The sequence below is a fragment of the Bubalus bubalis genome, chromosome 4 (assembly GCF_019923935.1).
Source record: "Bubalus bubalis isolate 160015118507 breed Murrah chromosome 4, NDDB_SH_1, whole genome shotgun sequence".
Taxonomy (NCBI): Eukaryota; Metazoa; Chordata; class Mammalia; order Artiodactyla; family Bovidae; genus Bubalus; species Bubalus bubalis.
Window position 1 is genome coordinate 3834502 of NC_059160.1, and position 26989 is coordinate 3861490.

The 26989-nt window shown below is 45.1% G+C and overlaps 1 protein-coding gene across 3 annotated transcripts in view; it reads right to left on the minus strand.

Annotated features, from left to right (window-relative positions):
- ATXN10 (ataxin 10) overlaps positions 1–26989 on the minus strand; it is a 144116-nt gene that overhangs the window by 55853 nt on the left and 61274 nt on the right. For all 3 annotated transcript variants that reach the window (XM_025282685.3, XM_025282686.2, XM_025282687.2), the window contains exons 8-9: positions 24849–24957; positions 22300–22469 (exon numbers count right to left, since the gene is read on the minus strand). In XM_025282685.3, the coding sequence (XP_025138470.1) occupies positions 22300–22469; positions 24849–24957 (279 nt within the window). The remainder of the gene's footprint in view (positions 1–22299; positions 22470–24848; positions 24958–26989) is intronic.

The following is a 26989-nucleotide window of genomic DNA, read 5'->3' on the forward strand; positions in this document are numbered from 1 at the left end:
AAAGTGAAAACAGTCTCAGAAATGCCATGGCAAAGCTAGCACAGAGAAAATTAATTTACCTTTTTACCCGTAACTTCGAGCATTTCACTTTCTCAGTAATTGTTATGAGCATAATATTTTCTTCTATGATTAACTTTTGTTGTTCAGCTAACTTAAGCCATAAAGTGGCTTAAGTTTAACATACGTTAAACGTAGGTTTAAATAGGAATTTTTTAAAAAATCAGAAAAACCTGGCAGTCAGAAGACTTTTATAGGCTTATGTGGTCCATTCACCTGCTTAAAATTATGACTACACCTACCACATCCCAGACAAATGTGGTTTTTCTTAAAAAAAAAAAAAAAAAAAAAGCCAGAGTATATTTTAATCCATTTAAGTACAAACAGTTTCAACCTGATTGCACTTAGATCAGCCTCTTCTGTTTTAGGCAGTATTTTAAAAATATCTGCATCACAACAACCTAATTTTTTCCAGCTTTAATTAAAGACCACTTAGACAAGCAAACAGCTTTTGTTATTCCCTGGGGTGTAGCTTAAAACAGATTTTTATATAATTACTAATGACTAGGCAAAAGCAGGGAAGAGGTGTATGAGAAAAAAGTAAAGAGCGAAGACTTGTATAAAATGTGCTAGTCACTGTATTCAGAAGTTTCAAAACAGGAAAACAGATATTGTCTAGCAGAAACTGCATTCTACTGTGACATTATCTTTACCTTCACCTCGTTAAAGGAGTTTAGCAGAGACATTACTTTGCCGACAAAGGTCTATCTAGTCAAAGCTATGGATGGCTTTTCCAGTAGTCAAGTATGGATGTGAGAGTTGGACTGTAAAAATGGCTGAGCACTGAGGAACCGATGCTTTCGAACTGTGGTGCTGGAGAAGACTCTTGAGAGTCCCGTGGACAGCAAGGCGATCAAGCCAGTCAATCCTAAAGAAAATCAACCCTGAAAATTCACTGGAAGGACTGAAGCTGAAGCTCCAACACTTTGGACACCTGATGCCAACAGCTGAGACATTGGAAAAGACCCTGATGCTAGGAAAGACTGAGGGCAAACGGAGAAGGGGGCGGCAGAGGATGAGACGGTATGATAGCATCACTGACTCAATGGACATGAATCTGAGCAAACTCCGGGAGATAGTGAAGGACAGGGAAGCCTGACCTGCTGCTGTGCACGGGGTCGCAAAGAGTCGGACACAACTTAGCGACTGATCGAGGCCAACATGCAATTTCATTACAGTTCTATCAATTGTCATTATTGAACCTCATCTCCCTAGAAAGGTAGGAGGAAAATGAAAAAGCAGCAAATGTAGCATTAAATAAGAGCCAAGAGAAGTCTAACTGTAAAGAAACAATTATATTCAAGAATATTCATCTGTTCATCCCTAAAAATTTTGAGCACTTGCTCTGGGCAAAGCACGGTGCTGGTGGCTGAGGAGAGTGAGGGGAATGGCAAGGGGTTGACAGGCTCCTAGGGTTTTACACAGTATTTAAATCTCTGCTGAAAATCAGCACTATAAATACCAGAAACAGTCCCTGAACTGAACGGGTAAGGCAGCAGTGAAAAGCTAACTTCTTTCCCACGAGTAGAGCAGCACTCAGGCACTGACACCCTCGTCCCAGCAAAGGAAAACATCCCCTGCATTCCTGTCTTCCTCAGATTCCTTCCTCTCCCAGCTGTCCTCCTCTTCCCAGCGTTATCATCACACCCCTGATCAGGCCTCCCATCCTCCCACTCCAGACACCTGGCCAACTTCCCACTGGTCCCGCCCCAGGAGTGGCTCTTTTCCAAGCCCTTCCACGTGGATGCTCTTAGCAAGTCAGGATAGGCCAGTTTATGCAGCAGTAACAAACCCGAACAAATCCAAGTGGCTAAAAATGACAAAGCTTATTTCTTGCTCATGTCATTTAACAGCTGTGTGGTCATGGGCACATAACTTCTCTGGCCCTTGGTTTCCTCATCTGCAAAATGGGGAAAGTAACCTCAAGGGGGTTAAATGAGTTAAGAGTGAAGTACGGAGAAGCAGGCCCAGCCCTCAGTAAGCCTGTTACTCTTGATGCTGCCATCGCTACTCCCAGGAGGCTGCTGCTGATACCCACGTCCTGATTAGAAGCCCTGCGCGACCTTCCTTCCAAGCTCTGACCATACCATGTTGTAGAGCTCTGCTCCTCATCTGGGGCCCACACTACCTCAGAAGCTACCTGAGAGTTAGGTCTGCATCTGAATCAGCTTGAACCTGAGAGCCTAAGAGAGTCTGGCACATGGGAGACCCTCAGTAAACGCTCATGGAGCTAAAGGGGGTGATGTGGACCAATCACCCCTGGGCGTGACTCAACCCCCATGCATGCAGAGGACTATGATAACGGAGACACGCTCACAGAGGTAACTGAGCCCTCGTGACGTCTGACTAAGGGCACATGAGGAGGGTCCGAATGGTCGTCTGAGGATGGAAAGACTGAGTGCTGTCATGCCACACCCAAGCTGGGACCTCCAGGACACAGGCTGCTGCTCCCAGGGAGTCTAAGCTGAGGCCAGTGGATACAGGCCCACAGGGCACGGGCACCCAGGGCCTCAGGCCTGACTCGGGCCGTGACTTCCCTGCACGAGGCTGAAGCTGCACACAAAAGCCATCGCCGACACGGTGGAGAGTTCTGAGCTGACGAGAGTGTCAAATGTATCCTGGCTGGGGTGACAGTGGCAAAGATTAGGTTTGCCCAAACTCATCAAATCGTTCGTTTAAAATTTGTGCGTGCAGACTTCCCTGGTGGTCCAGGGGTTAAGAATCTGCCTGCCAATGCAGGGGACTTGGGTTTGATCCCTGGTCCAGGAGGACTCACGTGACTCGGGGCAACTAGGCCCACGTCCCACAGCTACTGAAGTCGGTGCGTCTAGAACCCAGGCTCCCCAGCAAGAGAGGCCACCGCAGAGAGAGGGGACCACGAGTCACAACTGGAACACGGCTCCTGATTGCCACAGCAGAGGAAGCCCGCGTGCAGCAATGAAGACCCAGCACAATCAAAACTGACTTTAAAAAAGTTTTAAAAACCTGGGGATTTTGTCTGTATGTAAATTAGATAAACACACCTAGACAGATAAATAAATATATACACCTAGATAAATAAATCTAGACAGTGTATTAAAAAGCAGAGACATCATCTTGTCAACAAAGGTCCATATCTTCAAAGCTATGGTTTCTCCAGTATGCATGTACGGATGTGAGAGGTTGGACTATAATAAAGGTTGAGTGCCGAAGAATTGATGCTTCTGAATTGTGGTGCTGGAGATCCTGAGAGCCCCTTGAACTGCAAGGAGATCAAACTAGTTAATATTAAAGGAAATGAACGTTGAGCATTCATTGGAAGGACTGATGTTGAAGCTCCAATACTTTGGTCACCTGATGCGAAGAGCCAACTCATCCCTGATGCTGGGAGAAAGACTGAGGGCAAAAGGAGAAGGGGGCAGCAGAGCACAAGATGGTCAAGTAGCATCACTGACTCAGTGGACAGAGTCTGAGCAAACTCTGGGAGATAGTGAAGAACAGGGGAGCCTGGCATGCTGCAGTCCATGGGGTCGCAAAGAGTCGGACATGATTCAGCAACTGAACAACAGCAAACCAGAAAGACAGAGAGAAGCGGGCTGTGGACACCACCAACCAGTGGTTCCTCAGCTCTGGGCCCTCCCCAACCAGAGCTCAGCAGGGAGGAAAGCTGTCCATCATGCAGGTGAACCTGCCCTCTGCTGAGGACATCATTAAATCCTACTATCCTGAAAGACGAAGCCCCTCCTGCTCAGAGCCCCACGCAGAGGGGGACACTCTGCCCTCCCCTGCCCCGCCACAAGGCACTGACTTCTCTCCTCCATCCCAGAGAGGACTTCCCAGATGCCACGTCTTTCACCTTTCAGCATCTCCCTCTGGGCTCTGAGTTACTTAAGGACCGGGGCCATTTCTTCCACTGCCTTCTCTGCTGCGCTTAGTAGAGGGCTGGCACACAGGATACTCTTCATAAATATTTGTTTCTCTGCAATACGTTTTTAAGGTTACCTTCAAAGATATGAAATATACTGCCTTTAGATAAGAAGGTTACTTCTAAGTAAGAATAATGGCTAAACTACATTAAATCTTGAGAACTCGGTAAAGATTTAAATCTCTTCTTTTCTGGATATGCATGAATCCTACTGTCATGATTTATAAGTCCATAAAAGCCGTATATTTACTGGGCAGAACAGACAGTAAGCCTGGAATGCATAAAAGCATGAGCATTCTTGCTGTGAAGATTACTGATGCCTCAGGCTTTTAAAAAAACGAGATGTCACACGAAGCCGTACATCAGGAGCTTGCCCTAAATATAAAACATTACCCACTGCTCTATCAATTCCACTTTAAATCACAGCTCCTGGCGCTGTGGCGGGAGTGTGGAGGCATGCGTGCACGCGCGAGCACACAGGCTGCGGTGTGTTCAAATTAACACCTGGCAACCTAAAGACAACATCTTAGAGATAACTGTTGGAGCATGAAACACTGCACTAACCGAGACTGTCTAAGGTTGTGAGCGGGCACAGTAACATATCCAAAGCAACCTGGAAATCTGGTGTGCTATTCTGTAAGAAACGGCAGTTTTTCAAGATCGATACTTGGAAATGATTTGAAAAGGCAAAAGGAGAAGGGGGCGGCAGAGGATGAGATGCTTAGATAGCATCACCGACTCAATGGACATGGATTTGAGCAAACTCCGGAAGACAATGGAAGACAGAGGAGCCTAGCGTGTTGCAGTTCCTGGGGTCACAAAGAGTTGGGTACGATTTAGCGACCAACAACAGCTTTGAATCGGATGTTTTGAACCTAGATCATAACGTACGGCACTTAAGGGGGAGCATCTCCAGCCATGACTTGAAATTTATAAAAGTAAAACTTGCTTTTCTGAGCTTTTACGTGAATTTGAAATGGCTAAAAAGTTGCACTGTGGCTCAGGTAACACTCCAACAGCCCTACTAAGCAGACTGCACATGATGGAGGGGAGCAGGCTGGACAACTCTGAGCCAAAGGCGTCAGGCAGGAAGCTGGAAGCTCCAGATGACGCGGGGAGGGTGGGGGGTGACGGGCTGACTTGGGCTGGGATCCCCTAACCCCTGTGGGGGACCTTTCTGATAGCAGTGTTCTAATGACAAATATTTAAGTCCCTCTTTGCAGTTCAAATTTTGAAGTATCAACTATACTTTGAATTTTTTACATCTTAGCACAGAAGCTGAGCTTGTGTTTTCTTCCACTTTAGAAACATAATTAAAAATAATAAACAGTGTACAAAGAAGTCTGCTGCTGCTGCTGCTGCTAAGTCGCTTCAGTCGTGTCCGACTCTGTGCGACCCCACAGACAGCAGCCCACCAGGCTCCCCCATCCCTGGGATTCTCCAGGCAAGAACACTGGAGTGGGTTGCCATTTCCTTCTCCAATGCAGGAAAGTGAAAAGTGAGAGTGAAGTCACTCAGTCGTGTCCAAGTCTTAGCGACCCCATGGACTGCAGCCCACCAGGCTCCTCTATCCATGGGATTTTCCAGGCAAGAGTACTGGAGTGGGGTGCCACTGCCTTCTCCAACACAGAAGTCTAATAAACACCAACTTAATAAATGTACCCTGAATGAGTCCAATGGATTGGAAAAAGTGTATCAGGCTTAATTTTCTAATAAGGGTAAGCTCAACTGTTTATAAAAACCATACAAGAGAATAATACTTAAAAGAGAATAGAATGTCCATTAATTTGCATGGGAATTCTAGTCACAATTCTGACATTAACTAAAATTTCAAAACAATCTGACATAAAGTCAGTATACTAAAAATTCCTTGAATCCTATGTGCCTGTGAAAAGGGTTTTTAAAAATTCTATCCAAATTTACCAATGCTATAAAAATCTTCTTCTTCTAAAACTGCCAGAAATGATTTTCCAAGATTAAAAACAAGTCCATCTTAAAGGCATTACAGAAAGGACTGATTTGTTTCTTTCTTCAAAATGTTCAATGAAACATCCCCGCCTCCTTCTGGAACATGTTCTCCAGGGGCCCTGGAGGGGAAACAGCAGAATTCTAAAGCTGACTAAGATAAGGGTGCAGGCCCCTGTCCTGGGCCTCCCCTGACTGGCCTTGCTGCCGGAGCTGCGGGAAACAGAGGCCGCTCCTCCGCCGGGGCCTGGGGTGGGGGGGGTGGTGGAGGGCTGCCCATCAGCTGGTACTGCCCCTCTCTGCACTGAAGCTCTGAGACATTTTTGTTTGGTTTGGGTTGGGCTGGGGGAGAGAGGAGGATTTAGCTGAGAGCTGCCAGGGCTGAAATTCCAGCAGGCCAGGGACACGCCTTCCCCCTCCCTGCTCCCAGTCGGATTTTTCTGTCAACGCCCCCACCCCGCGCCTCCCAGCTCAGACTTCCCAGCCCGGCCTCCTCCACACCCCCAGGCCCCAGGCTGTCCTTCCAGAGCTGCAGGTGCAGACCCAAGTCAGTCCTTGCCACAGAAAGGGGCAGGGTGTGATCTGTTTCAGAAAACATTTGAAACTGTGTTCTCGTCTCATCTCACCTATGATCCTCAAGTCGTCTCTTCTTCCATCTTCAGGCACTGCCTGCGTGGCCTCAAAAGATGAAATTTCAACTCCAGGCCCGCTCCTGTCCCAACTCTGCGTGGAAGGGACTTATTTTTAAGGTTTCCTGTTGGAATTTTCCAGTGGGTAAATTCAACATTGAACTAACTCATACCACGTAAATAGTGATGAGTCATTCCCAGAAATTAGTCTCACATTAAACCAATTATTCAAATGTCTGAGAGTAACATGAGCTAACTGTCGCTTGGGGAAGGATTTGTAACATAAGATGTACAATAATACAAACAGTCCAACCCAAAAAGGACAATCACACCCCAGCCACCCCCCCAACAAGCAAGCTCACACAGGGGAACAAGGTTTCCTGCAGTTCTCAGCAGAGGGGCTGACATGATGCCAAAGGGCCTCTCTGTCAAACACAGACCAGAAATACCCATTAAGAAGTTCATCACAGCTACTGAGCTATTTTCTTTTAATGCCAACAGTTCATTGTCTCTAAATGATTACAGAACACATATCCTCTCTGCTCAGGCGTGCATGATGAGAGAGGCGTGTGCTCAGTTGTATCTGACTCTTTATGACCCCATGGACTAAAGCCCACCAGGCTCCTCTGGCCATGGGATTTTCCAGGAAATGTGTGTGTGAGTAGTATATATTAGTAGATAAAATTTTCTTTATCAAAAGTATCTTTTTGGAAATGTCAGTTTTCTGAGACTGTACTCAGAATACTAACTACTTAAAAACAGTCTGGGTAAGCAGAAAGAATCATTTTTACTCTTACACCTGAAAGACTGACAGTGGATATTCTGCATGCATTCCTTTACAACCAGAACTAGAACCTGCGATCATAAGGAAAAAGCAGGAAGCACCACATCTGTGGCTAACGAGGTCCCCGCAGAGACCACCACACAGGCCCGGCCAGCAGTGCCTCGGGGCCAAGCAGCGAGTCGCCGGGGGCTGTGGGGCCAGGCCGCCTGGGTTCTCGTGTGCCTCCACTCCAGACTGTGTGTGTGACCTCCGGCAAGTTGTTTGACCACGATGGGCCTCAGCTCACAGGTTTGTATGATGAGGGTGGTATCACCCACTCTAGGAAACTGCTGTTGTTCCGTCGGTAGTTGTGTCCGATTTTTTTCGACCCCGTGGACTGCAGCCCGCCAGGAAATACTTGAGAGTAAAGGCACTGGCGTATGTAAACAGACTGGAAGGTGTCTGTCAGTCAGCACTATGCGACACTTGCTTCTATTACTGTGATTCCTTTGTTGTTACGCATTCGTTGTAATCCGCCTGCCAACGCAAGAGCCCCAGGTTCGCTCCCTGGGTCGGGAAGATCCCCTGGAAGAGGAAATGGCCACCCCCTCCAGTATTCTTGCCTGGAGAATCCCATGGATGAGGAGCCTGGTGGGCTGTGCTGCATGAACGGGGCTGCCAGGAGTAGGACACAATTCCACGACTAAACAACAACAGAGGAGGAGACAACAGTGACTGACCTCAGGCCTCAGGCTCAGTTAGGAGAGTCCTGGCTGCTCCCAAGCACATCACCAAGTTTGCTCTTGGGACCAGACGGAAATACATCACACAAATAGGTGAAAACCTGACAAGGGCTTGAACTGTTTCCTCTCCAAAGTGTGTGTGCATCATACACAAACCCGAGCTGAAGGAAATACAGGCTGACGAGGGAACTGACAGCATGACGCCAACCACGGGGAAGACTGAAGGTTGGGGAGAGCTGGGGCTCCCCCTCCCCCAGCCGCTCAGGGCGGCCCTCCCCAGACGCCCAAGCACCGCACAGCGTGCACCTCCCCAGGAGGGCTGACGCGGATCTCCTGCCCCGGGCCCCAGCTCCAGGATGCTGCCTCCGAGAGGAAGCCAGCCAGGCCTTGTGCTGAGGGATGGCGGCGACCATCTGGCAGCTCCCAGGCAGAGGAGGAACCAGCAGGGCCCAACCTTCTCCCTCTTCAGCACCTGCTCGTGCTGCCCCTTCTGGGGTGCCGCCCCTCAGAAGCCCGCGCCGAGAGCCACAAGGAGGACACTGCCACCGCTGGGGACGATAGCCACGCCGGGAGCCAGGCCCCTCCAACACTCTGTTCAGAGAGGCGGGCGATGTGGTGGAACACGGGCCTCGGCACAAATGGGACAGACAGAACACCCCTCCAGACAGCCAGCCCAGTGAGGAAGACGGCGGAGGCACGCATAAAGAGCAGTTCTCATCACGAAAAATAATTTAATCTCAGAACAAACGTATGAGGTCAGCAATGGTATCTTATTTTACCAAGCAGCTGAGACTCTGAGAAGTGAAGTGTACCAAGCTTGCCTTCTTAGTAAGTAAACAAAAATGGAATTTAAACTTTTTCCCCAAATCAAAAAAATCCCCATACACTGTACTGAAGGTAACTGTGAGAACGCCAGAAGCAGGGAGTCCGGGGGAGGCTCATGCAGCGAACGTCCACCTGGGCTCCCTGCCAGCTTGGCTGCTGGGCGGAGTAGTCCCGGGAAGGCCCTGGGGGCACATCCTGCCACTGGGCAGACTCTGCACCACCAGCGGTGCCAAGAATGAAAAGCCACGGCAGGAAAGGAGAGTGGGGGGTCAGGGGTCCAACCAGGACTCAGTTCAGCAGGAAAGGAGAGTGGGGGGATCCGGGGTCCAACCAGGACTAAGTTCAGCAGGAAAGGAGAGTGGGGGGGTCAGGGGTCCAACCAGGACTCAGTTCAGCAGGAAAGGAGAGTGGGGGGATCCGGGGTCCAACCAGGACTCAGTTCAGCAGGAAAGGAGAGTGGGGGGATCCGGGGTCCAACCAGGACTAAGTTCAGCAGGAAAGGAGAGTGGGGGGATCCGGGGTCCAACCAGGACTAAGTTCAGCAGGAAAGGAGAGTGGGGGGATCCGGGGTCCAACCAGGACTAAGTTCAGCAGGAAAGGAGAGTGGGGGGATCCGGGGTCCAACCAGGACTAAGTTCAGCAGGAAAGGAGAGTGGGGGGATCCGGGGTCCAACCAGGACTAAGTTCCTGGAGGCTGGGGCACACGATGAGGGGATAAGAGGATCTGAAAAAAGAACAGATCGTTTTCAGAAACAAAAGATATTTTAATGATTCTATCAAGACAGAGACTGTCTCCTGTGGAGTTCAGAGTCCGTCAGCATGGCAAACAAGGGCCTGCTCAGCCCAGCTGGCCAGCCCTCCTCTCCAGCCCCCTCGCTCGTCCCCCGCCACCCCACCACCCCACCTCCCACCCCTGGGTCCCAGTGAAGTCCAGCACACAGCACATGGCCCCACACACGTGCTCACAGGAGCCATTCTGCCTGCCAGGCCAGCCCTCTGGTCTGCCAGCCTCTTGCTCAGTTCATCCCCGACGGCCTAGATCCCAGGGCTCCTGCTGAGGCTCCGAGGTGAACCCTTCATATGAAGCACTTAGATAGAAAGTTTCTACTATTCATTCTGAGGACTTTGCACACACCACTTACTACCCTATGTTCACACCTGTCTCCCCCCTTTGAGTGTGAACTCCCTGAGAGTAAGCACCGGGCCAAACCCATCTCTGCAGCCCCAGCGCCTGCAGTCCTCGCTGCCACACAGCAGACGGCAGACACAGATTTGTTGAACTGAACTAAAAGCTCTTGCGATGCCAAATAGCACATTCGTTCATATTTGGAGTCAAAATTATTCCTGATTTTACTCTTAACAGCAACACAGCAACAGATTCGAATTCAACTAAATTCCACAGTTTGAGACTAAATATCATTCTCGGTCCACTAGAATGTGATAGGTCTGAAATTAAATTCTATCAGGACGAGATAAGCAATAGGCTTTTAAAAGCAGGAGAGGTGAACAGTCTAATAGGGACTTCAAGTATTGATTTTTTTTTTTTTTAAACGGCTTTTAATATGAACGTGACTTTGATCCTCTTAATTTTGAGCTGCAGCCAGGAGGGGGGAAAAAAACATGAAATATGCTGAAGATCAAAACTGTTTTAGATGTGTGATAGACAGCTCCATTATATTTTTTTTTTAGAAAAGGAGAGAACTCTCTAACATTTGCAATAAGAGCACTTTTCTCATTTAGCCAAAGAAATGAAGCCTGGGGAGATACAAAGAAATATCACAGTATCACAAGCACTCGATTTTATTAAGTGGAGATACGTAACAGAAATCTCAGAAACTGAGGCACTCAGCAAAAGCTAATGTAACCAGATCAGAGGTCCTGACAATAAAGGCTGAATCTGAATTCCTATTCCTCTTAGCGTTCCACACCTTGGAAAAATAAGCTTTATTATTTTCTCTCCTCTCTATTTGCTACACACACCCCATGCACTACCTCCAACCCAGCTATTATTTTTTGGCAAAATCATCCAGATCCTAGGCTCATGTTTTTTCAAATCTTTCCACTAAGAATAAATTTAAACTGCAATTATTAAAGCCTCCAGACCTTGGTTGGAGGGGTCAGGATGGTGTCCTACTCTGAAGTACAACAAAGAAAAAATTAACCTTGGTGGCTAATGAACTCAGTACACACTCTTGTCACAGAGGAAAACCAGAAGTCTACATTCAGGCCGGTTTCCTTTCTTAATAGTATTTTCTTCTTATTATTAAAATGATTCATGTACACTGTATATGACTGTGGGCTTCCCAGGTGGCACGAGTGGTAAAGAACCCATCTGCCAATACAGGAGACATAAGAGAGGTGGGTTTGATCCCTGGGTTGGGAAGATCCCCTGGAGGAGGAAACGGCAACCCACTCTAGTATCCTTGCCTGGAGAATCCCACAGATAGACAAACCTGGTGGGCTACAGTTCATAGAATCACAATGAGTCGGACACAACCGAGCAACTTAGCATGCATGAATGCCAAGTGCTCTTGAGAGAGGACTATGAAAAGTATATGGGAAAAAGAAACCAATCCTTAATATTACCAGCCAGAGATAACTGCTATTAATGTAGTGTATTTCTTTGGGGTCATTTGGCCATGCATATATGTGTTTGCATAAATATACATATAACAGACACAGAAACATAAAAAGTAGGTGCTCATGAGATATAATGTTGTATCCTACTTCGAATTCCCACTGACCAGGATATCACGAGCACTATACCAACAGGGTACCTGCTTTTTGAAAACATGATTATATTAGCTGTATATCATATTACCATAACTGAGCAAAACAGCCCCAATGGATGGAAAAGTAGACTGTTTCTACTAGTATCTACAACTGAAGTCGGCAAACGCATAAACACAGCTGACCGTGATGCAGCGCTTATCTGATGTTTTACACGGATGATCTAATCTACCCCTCACAGCTGCTCTGCCATAAGATGAGTACAGAGTTGCAAAGGGGTTGAATACTCTGCTCAGGGTCACCCAGCTGTGATTTAGCAGAACCCAGGTTTAACAGCAGTAGTAGCAGGTTTAAACCTATTTAGGCTGGTTTGAGCCAGAGTCTCTCATTTACTTACAGTGAAATCTAGAATAATCTTCACTATTTCTAATCCATAAAATGTCTTTGCTTAATCTAAAAAATCAACTAAATAGTATCTATGTCTGCAGTTCTATCTTTAACACTTTAATCAATTTCAGATTTATTCTGGTGTTTGTTATGGGTGAAGTTGGATTTTTTTCCAATTAGTTAATCAATCATGTCTGGTTCACATTCACACTAAACTTCTCTTTCCTCTCTGGGTTTCTGGGCTTTCCTTGTCACATGCTCACTTCTTGTAACTTCTCAGGTGTCTGCTTCTATGCGCGCTTCCACTAAACAACACATTTCTGTGTACTGTTATTTTAACTTTAAAGTATATTTTAATACCGTTAATTCCTCCATTACTTTCATGTTTTCTCAAAATTCTGAGTTCCCCCCTCAGGGGATTGTAATTGGCTGAACAGTTAACAAACAATGAGTCTAAAAACAAGTATCTTTACAATATTCCATATTTTTATCTAGGAACGCAGCTGATTTTCCCCTCACCTAAGTCTCAGATACCTCTTAATTCGGATACTGAAAATAATGGTTTTTACTATTGAACACAAATCCATTTAAAACCCTTATTGTTTAGAAACTGACCACCTGGCCTAGCAAAGAAAACCGAATTTTCCACCAGGCTTTTACAAACTGCTGAGCCACCCCAGGGAAATGACTTTTACACTCTTTCTTTTGGTATGTTAAGCAACGTGTAAATGATGCTTCTGAGAAATATGCATATCCCTGAAATGCAGTTTTCTACACTAGTCTGAAGAAGTTATGGACTAACAGTTCAACAGGAATTAAGAAATACAGTCACTGCCAAGAAAAGTCAGCCCCGCGTGCACTGCTTTACAGAAGACGCCCCTCCTTAAGGGCTCCTACATGTTGGTCCAAGATTTCAAATGTCTCTTTCTCCAGCAAATGTGGACATAGTGGAGCGCAGCAAAGTTTGGGTCTGGAGGTCAGAGGTCAGCCTGTTACTACTGCTCCAAGTAACTCAACCACCCAAGGTCTGACTAACCAGTAAAGCAGGGCTCTCACCCTCTGCTCACTGCTCCTCACACTGCAGTTCGGTGGTATGCCAGGTGTTAAACCAGACCAGGTGTGTCCTGCCTGCAAAGGAGCTTAGTCTCTGAGGAAGACAACAGTGGGAACCAGAGGAGAAAGCACAGCATGGAAGAGCCTGGCATGGGCTGGAGCCTGGTTAGTATGAAACAGACAACAGTAAGTTGCATTGTATTTCTGTATTTAGCATGTATTTATCTTCCTTTGAAATAATGTTAAACCTTTTCTGCAGAAGAAGAGCTCATCACTCTACAAGATACAGACAGCTGCAACACACTCAACCATGGTATGTGTCCTCTAGCTAGGAATTTTAATTTCATTTACTGCAGCAGGAACTATAAGTTCAGGAAACTAATGGTGACGGTTTGATTTATGAATTTTGACATATTTCTTGAACTCGGATTACATTACAAAAGATGTGGAATTCTAAGCAAGCCAGCTCTTGTCTATACATTCAATCTTCAAATCAATAAGCTGGGATTCTGTGCAACTAGTTTCCGACAGAGGAAAACACAGTCTAACTGAGATGGGCCATAAACCTGTAATTCAGAAGTCCCTTAAAACACTCTCAGGACTGAGCTAGAACCAATTCTGGAATCCACACAGAAAACCCTTCAGCTCTTTACTTGACAATAACAAAAGGGGAATTCAACTGAGAAAGTGTTGGTAGTCAAACTAAAGAGGGGAAAAAAAAAAAAAAGATTCACATGCTTTGCTTTCACTCTGCTTCCTCCCCAAAGTCCCATTCACTAGAAAAGCAATAAACACAGAGCGGGGCTTCCCTGGCGGCTCAGGGGTAGAGAACCCGCCTGCCAAGGCAGGAGGTGTGAGCCTGAGCCCTGGGGTGGGAAGATCTCCTGGAGAAGGAGACGGCAAGCCACCCCAGTATCCTTCCCTGAGAAATGCCATGGATAGAAGAGCCTGGCAGGCTACAGTCCAAGGGGTCACAGAGAGTTGGACACAACTGAGCAACTAACCAGCAACAACAAAGCAAGAGCATGGAGTGGTCTTTAAATACTGTGAGATGCTGCGCTCAGACGTCTATTTCAATAACCACAGTGGGGAGACGCGGACACGAACCACAGCCGCTCACTCACAGTGGGGTTGGAGGTGGCGGGGTGTGGGGGGAAGGAGGAGGTGGTAAGTGACACCAGACACACTGTCAAATGCTCTGCATGTAAGTGATCACATTTAATCCTTCCAACCCCGTAAGGCAGGTGTAACCGTTTCCATTTTACATGTGAAGAAGCCGAGATTCAGAGAGGTCAAGTCACTTGTCCAAATTTATACTGTACAGCTAAAAGGTGGTGAAATTAAGAGGTCGTGTGGGCTTCTCTAAGCCTTGTCTGGATTCTCCGCACTATCCCAAGCTTTCTGTCTGTTGTAAGGTTTCCCTGGATACATCACTCATATTTATGGAGCCAAATGTTACAAGCCAAGGGAAAAGAGAAGAGCCAGTGCCAGGAGGACTCAATGCCAGGACACTTTCAATAGCCTACCTGGAATTCCCCAGTTAGTCAGGCATAGAGTTAGGGTATTAAAGCTTCCTGTAAAAGTAGAAAAATATGTGCCTGGGAAAGAGGGCAGATTAACCATTATCATCCAGGAAGATGTAGGGCAAGGGTTTCATGAAGGAGTAGTCCTCAAGGGAGGAGCAAAGAAAGGTGGTGATGCCTGTGGGTGACCAGGAAGAAATCGCTTTTACTCGCTAAAGTGAAACTTGAGTGATACTCAGATCAAATTGTGTGTGTCATGGTTCTGCCCGGTGGCCAGTGTATGTGCATCACACTGAAGCCTTAAGTAGAAACAACTCACAAGTGCTGTGATGTGAACTAGAAACAAACACTGATGCTACATTCACTTACAGAAACTGGGGGGATGGGGCAGGGGGTAGAGAGCAGGGGAGCTGGGCGATGCTTCAGAGTGTTCAAACTACTGTACAACCACGCTCACTTCATGTGCTGGCAGGGTTATGCTCAAATTCCTTCAAGCTAGGCTTTAGCAGTACACGAACCGAGAACTTCCAGAGGTGCAAGCTGCATTTGGAAAAACCAGAGGAACCAGAGATCAAACTGCCAAGATCCGTTGGATAACAGAAAAAGCAAGGGAATTCTAGAAAAACACCTACTTCTGCTTCATTGACTATGCTAAAGCCTTTGACTGTGTGCATCACAACAAATTGTGGAAAACTCTTTAAGAGTTGAGAATACCAGACCATCTTACCTGCCTCCTGAGAAACTTGTATGCAGGTCAAGAAGCAACAGTTAGAACCAGACATGGAACAACGGACTGGTTCCAAGTTGGGAAAGCAGTATGCCAAGGCTATATACTGTCATCTTGCTTATTTAACTCATATGCAGAGTACATCATGAGAAATGCCGGGTTGGATGAAGCACAAGCTGGAATAAAGATTGCTGGGAGAAATAACAACCTCAGATATGCAGATGATACCACTCTAATAGCAGAAAACGAACAGGAGCTAAACAGCCTCTTGATGAGAGTAAAAGAGGAGAATGAAAGAGCTGCCTTAAAACTCAACATTCAAAAACTAAGATCACAGTCCCATCACTACATGGCAAACAGATGGGGGAAAAGTGGAAACAGTGACAGATTTTCTTTTCTTGGGCTCCCACATCACTGCGGACAGTGACTGCAGCCATGACATTAAAAGACGCTTGCTCCTTGGAAGAAAAGCTATGACAAACCTAGACAGCGTATTAAAAAGCCAGAGGTATCACTGCTGGGAAAGATGAAGGCAGGAGGAGAAGGGGACGACAGAGGATGAGATGGTTGGATGGCATCACTGACTCAATGGACATAAATTTGAGCAAGCTCTGGGAGACGGTGAAGGACAGGGAAGCCTGCCCTGCTGCAGTCCATGGGGTCACAAAGAACCAGACATGACTAAGTGATGGAACGACAGTAACAAGGAGCAGACAGACAAGGTAGAGAGGAGAGCAGAGTAGAAAGCTTCCCTGCACCGACCTCAGATGGTTTTGCAGAGAAAGCATCCTGTGACCCTCAGTTCTGAGGGCTAAATTAAGGTCAGTGGGATGAGTGCACGCTGGGACATCCACACAGGGCGAGCACAGGCTAAGAAGGCAGATGCCTGCCTGCGTAAGGACTGAGCATCAAGGGCACTGCCACCCAAACCCACCTGCCTGCCAGGCTCCTCTGTCCACAGGATTCTCCAGGCAAGAATACTGGTGTGGGCTGCCATTTCCTCCTTCAGAGGATCCTCCCAACCCAGGGATCAAACCCATGTCTCCTGCACCGGCAGGCCGATTCTCTACCCCTGAACCACCTGGGAATCCCCAAACCCACTGAGAGCAGCACAGAGGAAAACACCAGCACAAGCCTGTCAGTGGTGTTTTCTCTGCAACTGTGATAAATAAACAACTCTGTCAATTGTCTGGGTAAGTCAGCCAGTAACGCTGTACAAAACACGGACTGACCCCCATCAAGAGCAACGCCCTAAAGGAAGTAATTAGGGAAGAGCAACAGATTTTTAAGTTTCATGATTTAACAGGCAAATATGCTGCTTAAGAACATTTCAAATAGAAAGAAATCATTATGAAAAAGGATATAATGGTTTGCCTGTTTGTGGTTCCTCCCATATGGATGTGAAAGGTACCCCTCCCCCTCAAAAAAGGGACGTAAAAATAATCCTCTTATGAATGTTTAACAATCATTATTTAGTCTAAAACTTTAATGCAAAAAGTGCAATCAGAGCTACAAAGCTTAAACTTTGAATTAAAATTTGTAACAACTGGCAAATATTTTATGCTATATATTAACACATGTCCTTACAGTCTAAAATGTGGCTATGGATAAATCAAATAAAAATAAGGCAAACTACAAATAATTACAAAAGCCAGCATTTAGCGGAACATTCATTTTTGTTTGAAAAAGTTGTTTTAACTGCCTGTCTTTGTTTGCAAACACGGTCAGGAAATTTTATAGTAAAATGTAGGTTCCTTGAAGAGGAAGAGTGTGTCTTACTTGCTTTATATCTTCAGCATCAACAACTGTGCTCAGTATGTAGTGGACACTTGACAGATGTTTTAAAATAAATTCTCATTCAAGAAACATTTACTGAATGTTTATATGTGGCAGGTACAATTTAGATGCTGGGGGTCACACAGTGGGTAAAACATTTACTGGGAAATGCATCACAAAGATATAGAAATGAAACCTGCCTTCACAATAGACAAGTGGCCAAAGAGTTCATTGTCTTTACATGGTGAACTTTCTCATATACAACGGACTTATTTTTAAAATGAAGTCATGCCTGGAATGAAAGCTTTATGGGTGCATATGTTTGAACACATGGGATCAAACATATGTGTGAAAGCTAGCAATCTTTCAATCAGGAGCAGAAGGGGGAAGAGAAGACACTGAACAGCATTTCCACAAAATCTTCAGCACAATGAATTCAGCCACAACAGTGGATGGCCCACCTCAGTCACTATGATTTCTTGGGGTCGGGGGGGCAGTGTCGGGGAGAAGGTAAAGAAACTGGATCACCTGCTCATCCATTGTGAAGAATGCACTCAGCTTTGTGAAAAGAACAAACACTGTGTTCGGTCTTTCTTCTATTCAATAATGAGCATCCACTTAAAGAGTTCATGACAACAGCGAAGAGAAGAAGAATGAGGAAGCAACAAACTAAACCCAACATTCCTTATTCTAACAAAGAAGAAGCCGGAGAGTGCTTTCGTCATGTTTGCAGCATTAATATCCATGTGCTTCTCACAACAGAAACCAAAATACAATCTCCATTTCAGGTCCACAAAGGTCTACAAGTAAACAAACCACCACAGAGGTGGCAGGAACACACCATGTGAGCTGAGCACAAAACACAAGGTGAGAACCTGACTCCAGGACTGACGCAAAGATGAAAGAGGAAAACACACGTTCATAAGCACAAGGCTGGACAAAGCAGACACTCGACAATACACTAACCCTGCACATGAGAACATTTCCCTACGATGACTTGGTAAAGGGAAATCTAGAAATTCCTCATGTGTACAGAGCTAAGTTTCTGGTTCAAGTTCTGACTTGGTTCACGCACAGAAAACCGGGGAAGATAAATTTCTGAGCACATTTTCAATCGCAGACTAGGCAGCCTGACCGTCCTAAAAACTGCCCATGGACACAAATGGAAAAGATTATCGCCCTTCCTGTTACTATGGTGCAGGCCAGCTCCCATCGGAGTTTACAGAGGGCTGCTCCTCCCCCACGGTGCCCTCCCCCTCAAATCAGGGACTCTGGCTGGAGCTGCGGGCGCCCCTGCACGCCTCCCTACTAAGGGGATCATGCAGCATATAGCAGTGTCCATTCCACACATGCCAGCTGAATTAAACCGCATCTAGTCCCTCTGAGCCTCGGTTTCTTCATTCAGAAAATGATGACAATATCTTCAGCCTTGCCAGAGACGTGTCAAAATGTTCCAAAGAACTAATTCAGAGGAATGACCTTTGTAACAGAGAAAGGGTCACATAACTAATCACAGGGGGAACCATCCGCAGGTGGGCACCACTAGCTGGGCTTAAATGACTTCTGACCAAACCTCAGAACAATCAGTAGTGCACGAAGACTGCAGGAAATATGTGCCAATAACTCTGGGATTCTGGTTCAACAAGGAAGGATGGTGCCTCAGTGCTCCAAGAGGGAAGCTGCACAGGAGGAGACGTTGGTCTGCCTTATCCATCTAAGGGTCCCCAAGGCTAGGGTCACCCACAGTTGATGAATGGATGACTCAGAGACAGAGACGTGAGCTGCAAAAGGGTGGCTGACTTGAACCAAGAGCGGACCCAAGGAGCCTGCTTAGCCTCCAGCATCTACAGTCTCAGGCCACTCAGGAAGTCTATTTAAGACATCTTCCCCGAACCCCTGGAAAGCTTCCAGACGAGAAGCCGCGTGGTAGAGGGGAGAGAGCACAGGCCCAGGCTCGCAGACAAACCTACACTCTGCTCTGGACTCTGCAGATCACTAACTGGTGGCCTCTCCCTGCAGTGTGGCTGGCAGAACCTGACTCCAGGACTGACGCAAAAAGAGGGTAACACATGTTCATAAGCACAAGGCTGGACAAAGCAGACACTCGACAAACCATCAGCCCCGTTTCCCCTCTGGGTGAAGGATTAACTTCATTAAGCTTGATGATATAAAATCCCCCCAAAACATATCTTTAGTCATGGAGAAAGAGCCAAACGTCCTTCTAGGCCCCGAGCTGCAGAAAAGTGAGACAATCCAGATGCTATAACGAAAATCAACAGCATGGTGGTAAGGACCTGCTCTAGAACCATCTGTTTCTCCAAAACGAACTCCACCCTCTGCGGCATCAATGAGCAAGGCTAACACCCAGTGAGTCACGGTTGTGATGCTGTGATAGCTTCTTTGGAAGGAGAACAAAATCCCACAAGCAATGCTTTCAGGCTGAGCTTTTTGTTGGTGTAGGTAAAAAACGTAGGAGAAACAGAGGCATTGTTACGCTCAAAGGACGAACGCCTTCATACCTTCGAGAGTGTTTGCTCACAAGTCAGCAGAGCTATCAGCAACTGCACACGAGGAGGACACACCATTGACTTCCTGAGAGTCCCACGACCTCTCCAGAGCAGCCCTGGGGCACACCCCGTGCTTACTTAACGCTGCAATCTGATCCGACCTCAGTGAGTTATTTCATAAGCCTTTTAAGGGTTACTACATTTTGTTCCTTTAAGAAGGCAATCCAAATTAGCAACAAAAGAACAGTTAAACACAAGAAAACCATCTCTTTTGTGCTCCTGAAGAAAGGCAGTCTTGGTCATTAAAAAGGTAAAGTGTTTTATTCTCCATCAACTTTCTCTTATAAAAATCAGCCCAGTAATTTTCCAAGGGTGGATTAGTAGTCTTCCACTCGTGCCTGTTCACAGATGAGTCACTGAAACAGCAAACACGTATATAAAAGGGCAAACCGTCCAGCGTGTCCATGCCACGTCCTGCAGGAATGATTCCAGTTATTAAATGATGCGCAACATACTACCCCGGAATTTAGCATCTGAGGATGGCCACTCCATTTCCAGTCTTTTCTCTCCCCTGCTGTTTAGACTGGATGACTTCTGCTGCTCTGTCTCCAAGTTCACTGACTGTTTCCTCTGTCCTCTCTATTGAATTGTTAACTTCATTCGGTAAAATTTTCATATTTTATTTGGACACTGTACTTTTCAGTTCTAAGATTTCTGTTTGGTTCTTTTATACAGTCTCTGTTTCGCTGCTGAGAAGAGCGATCTTCTCATCCACTCAAAGCACGTTTCCCTTGCATCCTTGTGCGGAGTCACAGCTGCTTTAAACCCACATCTATGTCATCACACAGTCTATCTCCACTATCTTTTTTGTCTTGATAATGGGTTGTATCTTCCTGTGTTTCATGTAAGTTTGGGTTGTAAGTTATCTTGGACATTGTGAATGCTATGGTATGGAAAACTCTAGGTTCTATTATATTCCTCTACAGAATATTGGTGTCTTATTTGTCTCAGTAGGTAATTATCTTGGTTGGACTTAAACCGAGACCCTTATGTTGGCGGCTCAAATCTCAGTGTCATTATCTTATCCCTAGCTTAGCTGCTTGGAGCCTGACGCTGTGTCTTGAATTCAGGCACCAGCAGAGATTCAGGCGGTTGGTACATAGTGTGTAGGGCTTACTTTCTTCTTTCCAGGATTTCCACTTTCACTTTCCAAAAGCTGTGGCTGCTCCAAACTGTCCTTTGACTCTTTAAGCTAAAAGAACTATAGATTTTCTATCGGAGTTTTAACTGCCCCACGTGGCACACTCTGTTGTGCCCTTCATCCAAGTGTCATCTCAACTCCAAAATCTAACTATATCAAATTGGAATGTCTTCACATTGCTGTCTTTTGTCCAGAGTTTACTACTTGCAGGAGGATCAGTCCAATAGTAGCTTACAGGGCCATTAACAGAAACAGAACCTACACAACTTATTTTTTCCCCAAAACTTTTACTTTTACTCACAATGCTATAGGTCACAAATTCAGAAAGGGCTTGGCCAGGCAGGCTGTCCCTGATTCATGCATCCGCTGGGCAACTGAGGCACTGCGCTTGGAACAAAGAAACTGGGCAATGACATAAAATGTTCCAAGATAGCCTCTCATGTCTGTGCCTGATGCCCCAGGGCTTGTTCACCAGCCCCCTTCTCTCTCCTCGCTGCATTTCATGCTCCTCCATGTGGGCTTCTCCATGTGGACATGGTAATCTCAGGGAATCTGCACTTCTTATGTGATGACTGGCCTCTAAGAGGCTAGATATGGGATCTACCCGACCGGTCAAGGGCTAGACCAGAAGCGGTACTGGATCCCTCCCACCATATTTTATAATTCAAAGCACTCACAGGCCTTAGTCATTGAGATTCAAGAGGATGGAGAAATAAATCTAACCTCTGACGGGGAAGTGGCAAAGTCACATTGCAGGAATACATACAGAATGATTGATATTTTTGCAGCCATCTTGGAAAAATATAATCTACCCCATATATGTTCAGTATCTGACAAAGCAAAACAAATGCCACCAAACAAAAGCAAAACTCTGGAAAGACACAGGCAGGCTGTTCAAAGGGAAGCACGCGGTCCAGCCCTCCTGCTATCTCTTTTTATCACCCTCTCATATTAGCGATACAATTACCCCTCAGCTGTTCAGCACAAAAGAGGTCTCCAGCGGCAGTCTGTTGAGTTTTCAGAGATTTACACTTAAACAGTATGTCCACGCCAGAGTATCTGGAAGAAATGCTTATGATGCATAAATGCAGGGCACAGATGTAAGTTAAGATTTGCTTGTTTCTTAAGATAATGGTCCAAAAGATATTATGTTTATTAAATGTCTACTATGTGCTTGAAAATTTCTAGGTTCTATTTTTCACTCATGTGCTCCATATAATAAGTAGTATGTTCAAATACACAGGCTTAGGACAAGCACTGACTGTTTAATACAGAGGAGACTGCTTCAAACACACAGAGCAAATACAATGCAAAAATTACAATAGAAACCCTAATACAAACAAATATGACACATTATGTCAAGCTGTGGAAATACACACGTATACATATACCTCAAGCTACTCTCTAAGCACTTCAAAGCTTCATCTCCAGAAAATGAATAGATTCTAAATCCTAAAGACTATATTCTAAATAAAGTGGTATATGTATAAAGCATACTAAGAACCTTACCTTGTCTTGGTTATCTTTATTCTTGTAGCACAGATTCCCAATCAGGCGAATGAGGTGAGACTTGAAGCCCTCAGCCACACTGGAGACGTCACCGTCTGCTTTAATGGAAGCACAGGCACTGAAGATGTTTGTAGGATCGTTGCCGGCCACGTGAATCAGGCGTAGAAGGTCTACAACAGAAAGGGTAAACTGTTTTCCACAGGAAAATTTTTGTTTTGTACTCAGTTCAGTTCAGTTGCTCAGTTGTGTCTGACTCTTTTGTGACCCCATGGACTGCGGCATGCCAGACTTCCCTGCCGATCACCAACACCCGGAGCTTACTCAAACTCATGTCCATTGAGTCGGTGATGCCATCCAACCATCTCACCCTCTGTCGTCCCCTTCTCCTCCCACCTTCAATCGTTCCCAGCATCAGGTTATTTTCCAATGAGTCAGCTCTTCACATCAGGTGGTCAAAGTATTGGAGTTTCAGCTTCAGCATCAGTCCTTCCAAAGAATATTCAGGACTTATTTCCTTTAGGATTGACTGGCTGGATCTCCTTGCAGTCCAAGGGACTCTTAAGAATCCCTTATTTTGTACTAGATTCTCATAAATAAATGTAATTTATTTTAATGGATTAATATAAAATACAGGTATAGTATTCCTGCCTGGAGAATCCCACGGACAAAGGATCCTGGCAGGCTATAGTCCAGGGGGTCGCAAAGAGTCAGACAAGACTGAAGGGAATTAGCACACATGCACGCACAGAATACTGAAAGCTTTCATCAAAGTAACAGTTAGAAGGCTCTTCAGCGTTTGCCTTAGAATTTACCATAACGCTGACTTGGGGGGTGATAAGCCAAAATGATTATCCCAACCTGGACTTTCTATTTATCCACACAGAAGGTCAGCTAAACATTTTCTTCCGTCTTTCCTAGTACAAGGTTTCCAAATCCAACTTCTTTATGAAGGCGCTCATGTGACAGCTGCAGTCACTGAAGTGCAAACTGCAGCGTGTAAGTCACTTCAGCCGTGTCCAACTCGGCCACCCGGGCCCCTGTGTCCATGGGATTTCCCAGGCAACAATACTGGGGTGCGTTGCCATTTCTCCCTCCAGGGGATCTTCCCGACCCAGGGACTGAACCTACGTCTCCTGCATTGTAGGCACATTCTTTACCATTAAGCCACCATGGATGCCCCCAAGCTTCAGTACCTATCTGCAACAAGCCATATGATAGAAATCAAGAAGCATGCTGATTTTTTTTCCCATTGTTCAGATAATCAGAAGGCAGCACAACTTCTCTATTAATCTATTTTGGGTACACTCAGAAGAAATACCTTAATACTATCATACTCTATGAAATGCTTATAGGCAGTCTGTGAAAGTAGACAATCTTCCAGAGGTTTTATAAACTGTTTCCACATTATCTCATTTACCGCTCTCAACGAAGTCATTAAAGGCAGGTCATGTTCCTGACTTAAAATGAAGAAACCAGTTTCGGAGATGTTGGGCTGGCAGCTGGGCTGACAACCCACATTTGCTCAGGCTCCAAACGCGTGCTTTTCCTGCAGTAATTCAGTTTCTCAGTTTTGTGATGTCTTATTTTAACTACCACTGAAAGCACTGCATTCAAAATAAAACGCTGATATGAGACTCTAAACATCTTCTAAAGTTCACTGCTAACTCCTCTACCCATCTAGACGCCAATTCATCTTTCTTGGAAGATGGGTCTCCAGAAAAAGTGTGCTGTCTTAATGAAGGAAAAAAAAGGCCAACAGTGAACAGCAACCACAAGCATGGCTCACCACAAGCAACAGGTTGTACGTGAACTTACTACTTATTACTTACAAAATAAGTGAACTTATTTTGCACAGCTTTTTAGCAAAGATGATAATATTTCAAACAATAGCTTCCCGTTTAAAACAATTTCCTTTAAGAATGGAATATGTAATTACTATAGGTAAGGCAGTATTATTCTTCAAGTTCCCTAAGTGAAGCTAGGAAAAATTCACTAACAAGACTGGTGAAGCGACAGTAGCATAAAAATCACCATCTTCCCTGACACCCCCGTCTTCCCAAACCCTCCCCCCGCCACCACCGTCACAAGCGCTACCGACGGGCCACCACCCGCCACCACCGTCACAAGCGCTACCGACGGGCCACCACCCGCCACCACCGTCACAAGCGCTACCGACGGGCCACCACCCGCCACCACCGTCACAAGCGCTACCGACGGGCCACCACCCGCCACCACCGTCACAAGCGCTACCGACGGGCCACCACCCGCCACCACCGTCACAAGCGCTACCGACGGGCCACCACTCTGGGCGCCCGCGTACAAGGACAAGGGTCCCCATCCGCTGAGCAGGCGATAAATGGCGTCAAGGGGCAAAAGCCAGAGCTGCTGCCGGAACACGACGAGTCCTTTCAAGAAGAAATATTCCAGAAAATCTTAAAAGAAGACCAATACACTCAACATTAAGGATCTGTGTTTAAACTTTATACTATAGTATGACAAGTCAAAGATTTCTTGATTCAAAACAACACTATGTGTGATATTTCACTCACCAATCACTCTCTCCAACAAGCCAGGAAAAACCTGCAGATAGCCGAGCAGGTCAGTATTAGCGGTCATTTCGCAAAGGACATCAAGAAGTCTAATTGTAGCCAGTGCCTCCTAAAAAGAAAAGAAAACATGACTTTCAAGACAAGCTAAGTGATGTGACGGTCACAAATAACTGTAGGGGAAGATAATGTTACAAAAAACAGTCAAGAGACACTGCTTGTAACACATCTAAAGACACAACCAGAATGATCGAGAACAAAACAGAAGCACTAAATACCTACAGGAAGCATCGTTTTCACTAACAGCAGATCTGCCATCAAGAATGCAAGACTGTGCAGCTTCTTAGAGCAAAGAGTCAGAAAAGTTCTTATTCAAGCAAAAATGCCTTCCAACAGTAGAATAAATGTTCAAAATGACTAGCTACGTACATAACACTTATGCAAATACTTTCTTTTTAAAGAATTCCCAGCAAGCAAGTTCTACTGAGGAACCCATGAAATACAATTGATTTCTTGTCCACAGGAATCCTGTGAAATGCTGTGGTTGAAAGAGCTATGACTGCAGGAACTTGGATTCTTTCTGGGTAAACACAAACCTACATGCTACCTTAACAGTTGGAAAAGATAATATTATTTGAAAATGTTCACATAACTATTAAATAATTTATATCAAATAAACTACATGATCAAGAAACTACCACTGCACGGCATCAGGTAGTCTAATTTTCAAATGCAACTTTATTATCTCAGATAACATTCTTCAAAAGAAAAAACAAGTTACTTCCTTTTAAAAGTTCTAAATGTGTATTTATTATTCTCCAATTAGTAGATTATATTTTAATACAGTATTCTGAAATCTGATATAGCAAGAAACACACATTTTTGATATCTTTTAACAGCTTTCATGTGCTAGTTTAAAAGTTAGGAGAAAATATCCAGATGCTAAGTCTGTTTAAAAGACTTGAGCAAACCTATCAACTTATTAGCACAGCACTGGCATCCTCTTTTATTAAATGAGAAGCTGCCGCCAGTATCCTCTTTTATTAAATGAGTAGCTGCCCAGACTGGCATCTTTAGACACCACTTCTCCTTCAAGAAATGGCTGCCTGGCTGTAGGTCAGGACAGAGCACACAGGAAGTTGCCCTGGACACCCTGTCATACCAGAAAGCAAGGCAGCTATCAAGAAACTCCTCGGTCATGTCGGAAGACATCAGAAGCAACTGGAAGAGACTTGCCTGATTAGCACAGGAGACCATCAGGAAGAATCACTGCTAAAACTGAAAACAAATCCAACAGTTTGTAAGCCGTGACTTCAAAATGATTAAAAGCAAAACTAAACAACAAATCATCTTTGTACAAATTCACAAAACCAGCTCTAGAAGGCTATTTAAAGGAGATTTAAGACACAGCAACAAACTGTAATGTATGGCTCTTACTTATATCCTGATTCAAAGAAATAAACTTGAAAAAAAAATATTAGACAATGGGGAACAGTTGAATACTATTCATCTGATATTTAAATTTTTTAAGTTTTCGGATGTGTTACCTGTATTTCACTCATGTATTAATATCAAGTCTCCTTATCTTTCAGACACACGTATAAAATGTTAACTGATGAACTATGTGGGACCCTATGTGAATCTGGGGCATCCAGCATAAGAATGGGTAGGACTGTGGATGAAACAAGAGCTGTGAGGAACTGATAAGTTCTGGACCTGGGTGATGGGGTTTAAAGACATTTTTTCTCTTAGTCTATGGTTTGATATTTTTCATGATAAAAAGATTCTAAATTAGGGGGTGGGAAGAGATGATCTGAAAGTTTCAACTCCTCATTTCTATATTATTATCATCTGAAATAAACCCAAAAGAAAATTAATCTATCCTCACCTAACAAATTTCCAATCTTAATCATCAGAATGCTTTCATTAATGAAATGCTTCTAACGAGCATTTGGAAACTAATAATAAAGTAACAGCCAGGAAAAAAAAATTTCCTTAAAAAAAACAATAGAAATAAGTGAGATGCCATTCCAATATTTATAAATATTGTAAAACTATGTATATTAAGTCAGGCACTAGTAGGGGGAAAAAAGATGTAGGCAAAGCAAAGGAATACAATTTTGAAATGAGTAAAAGAGAAAAAC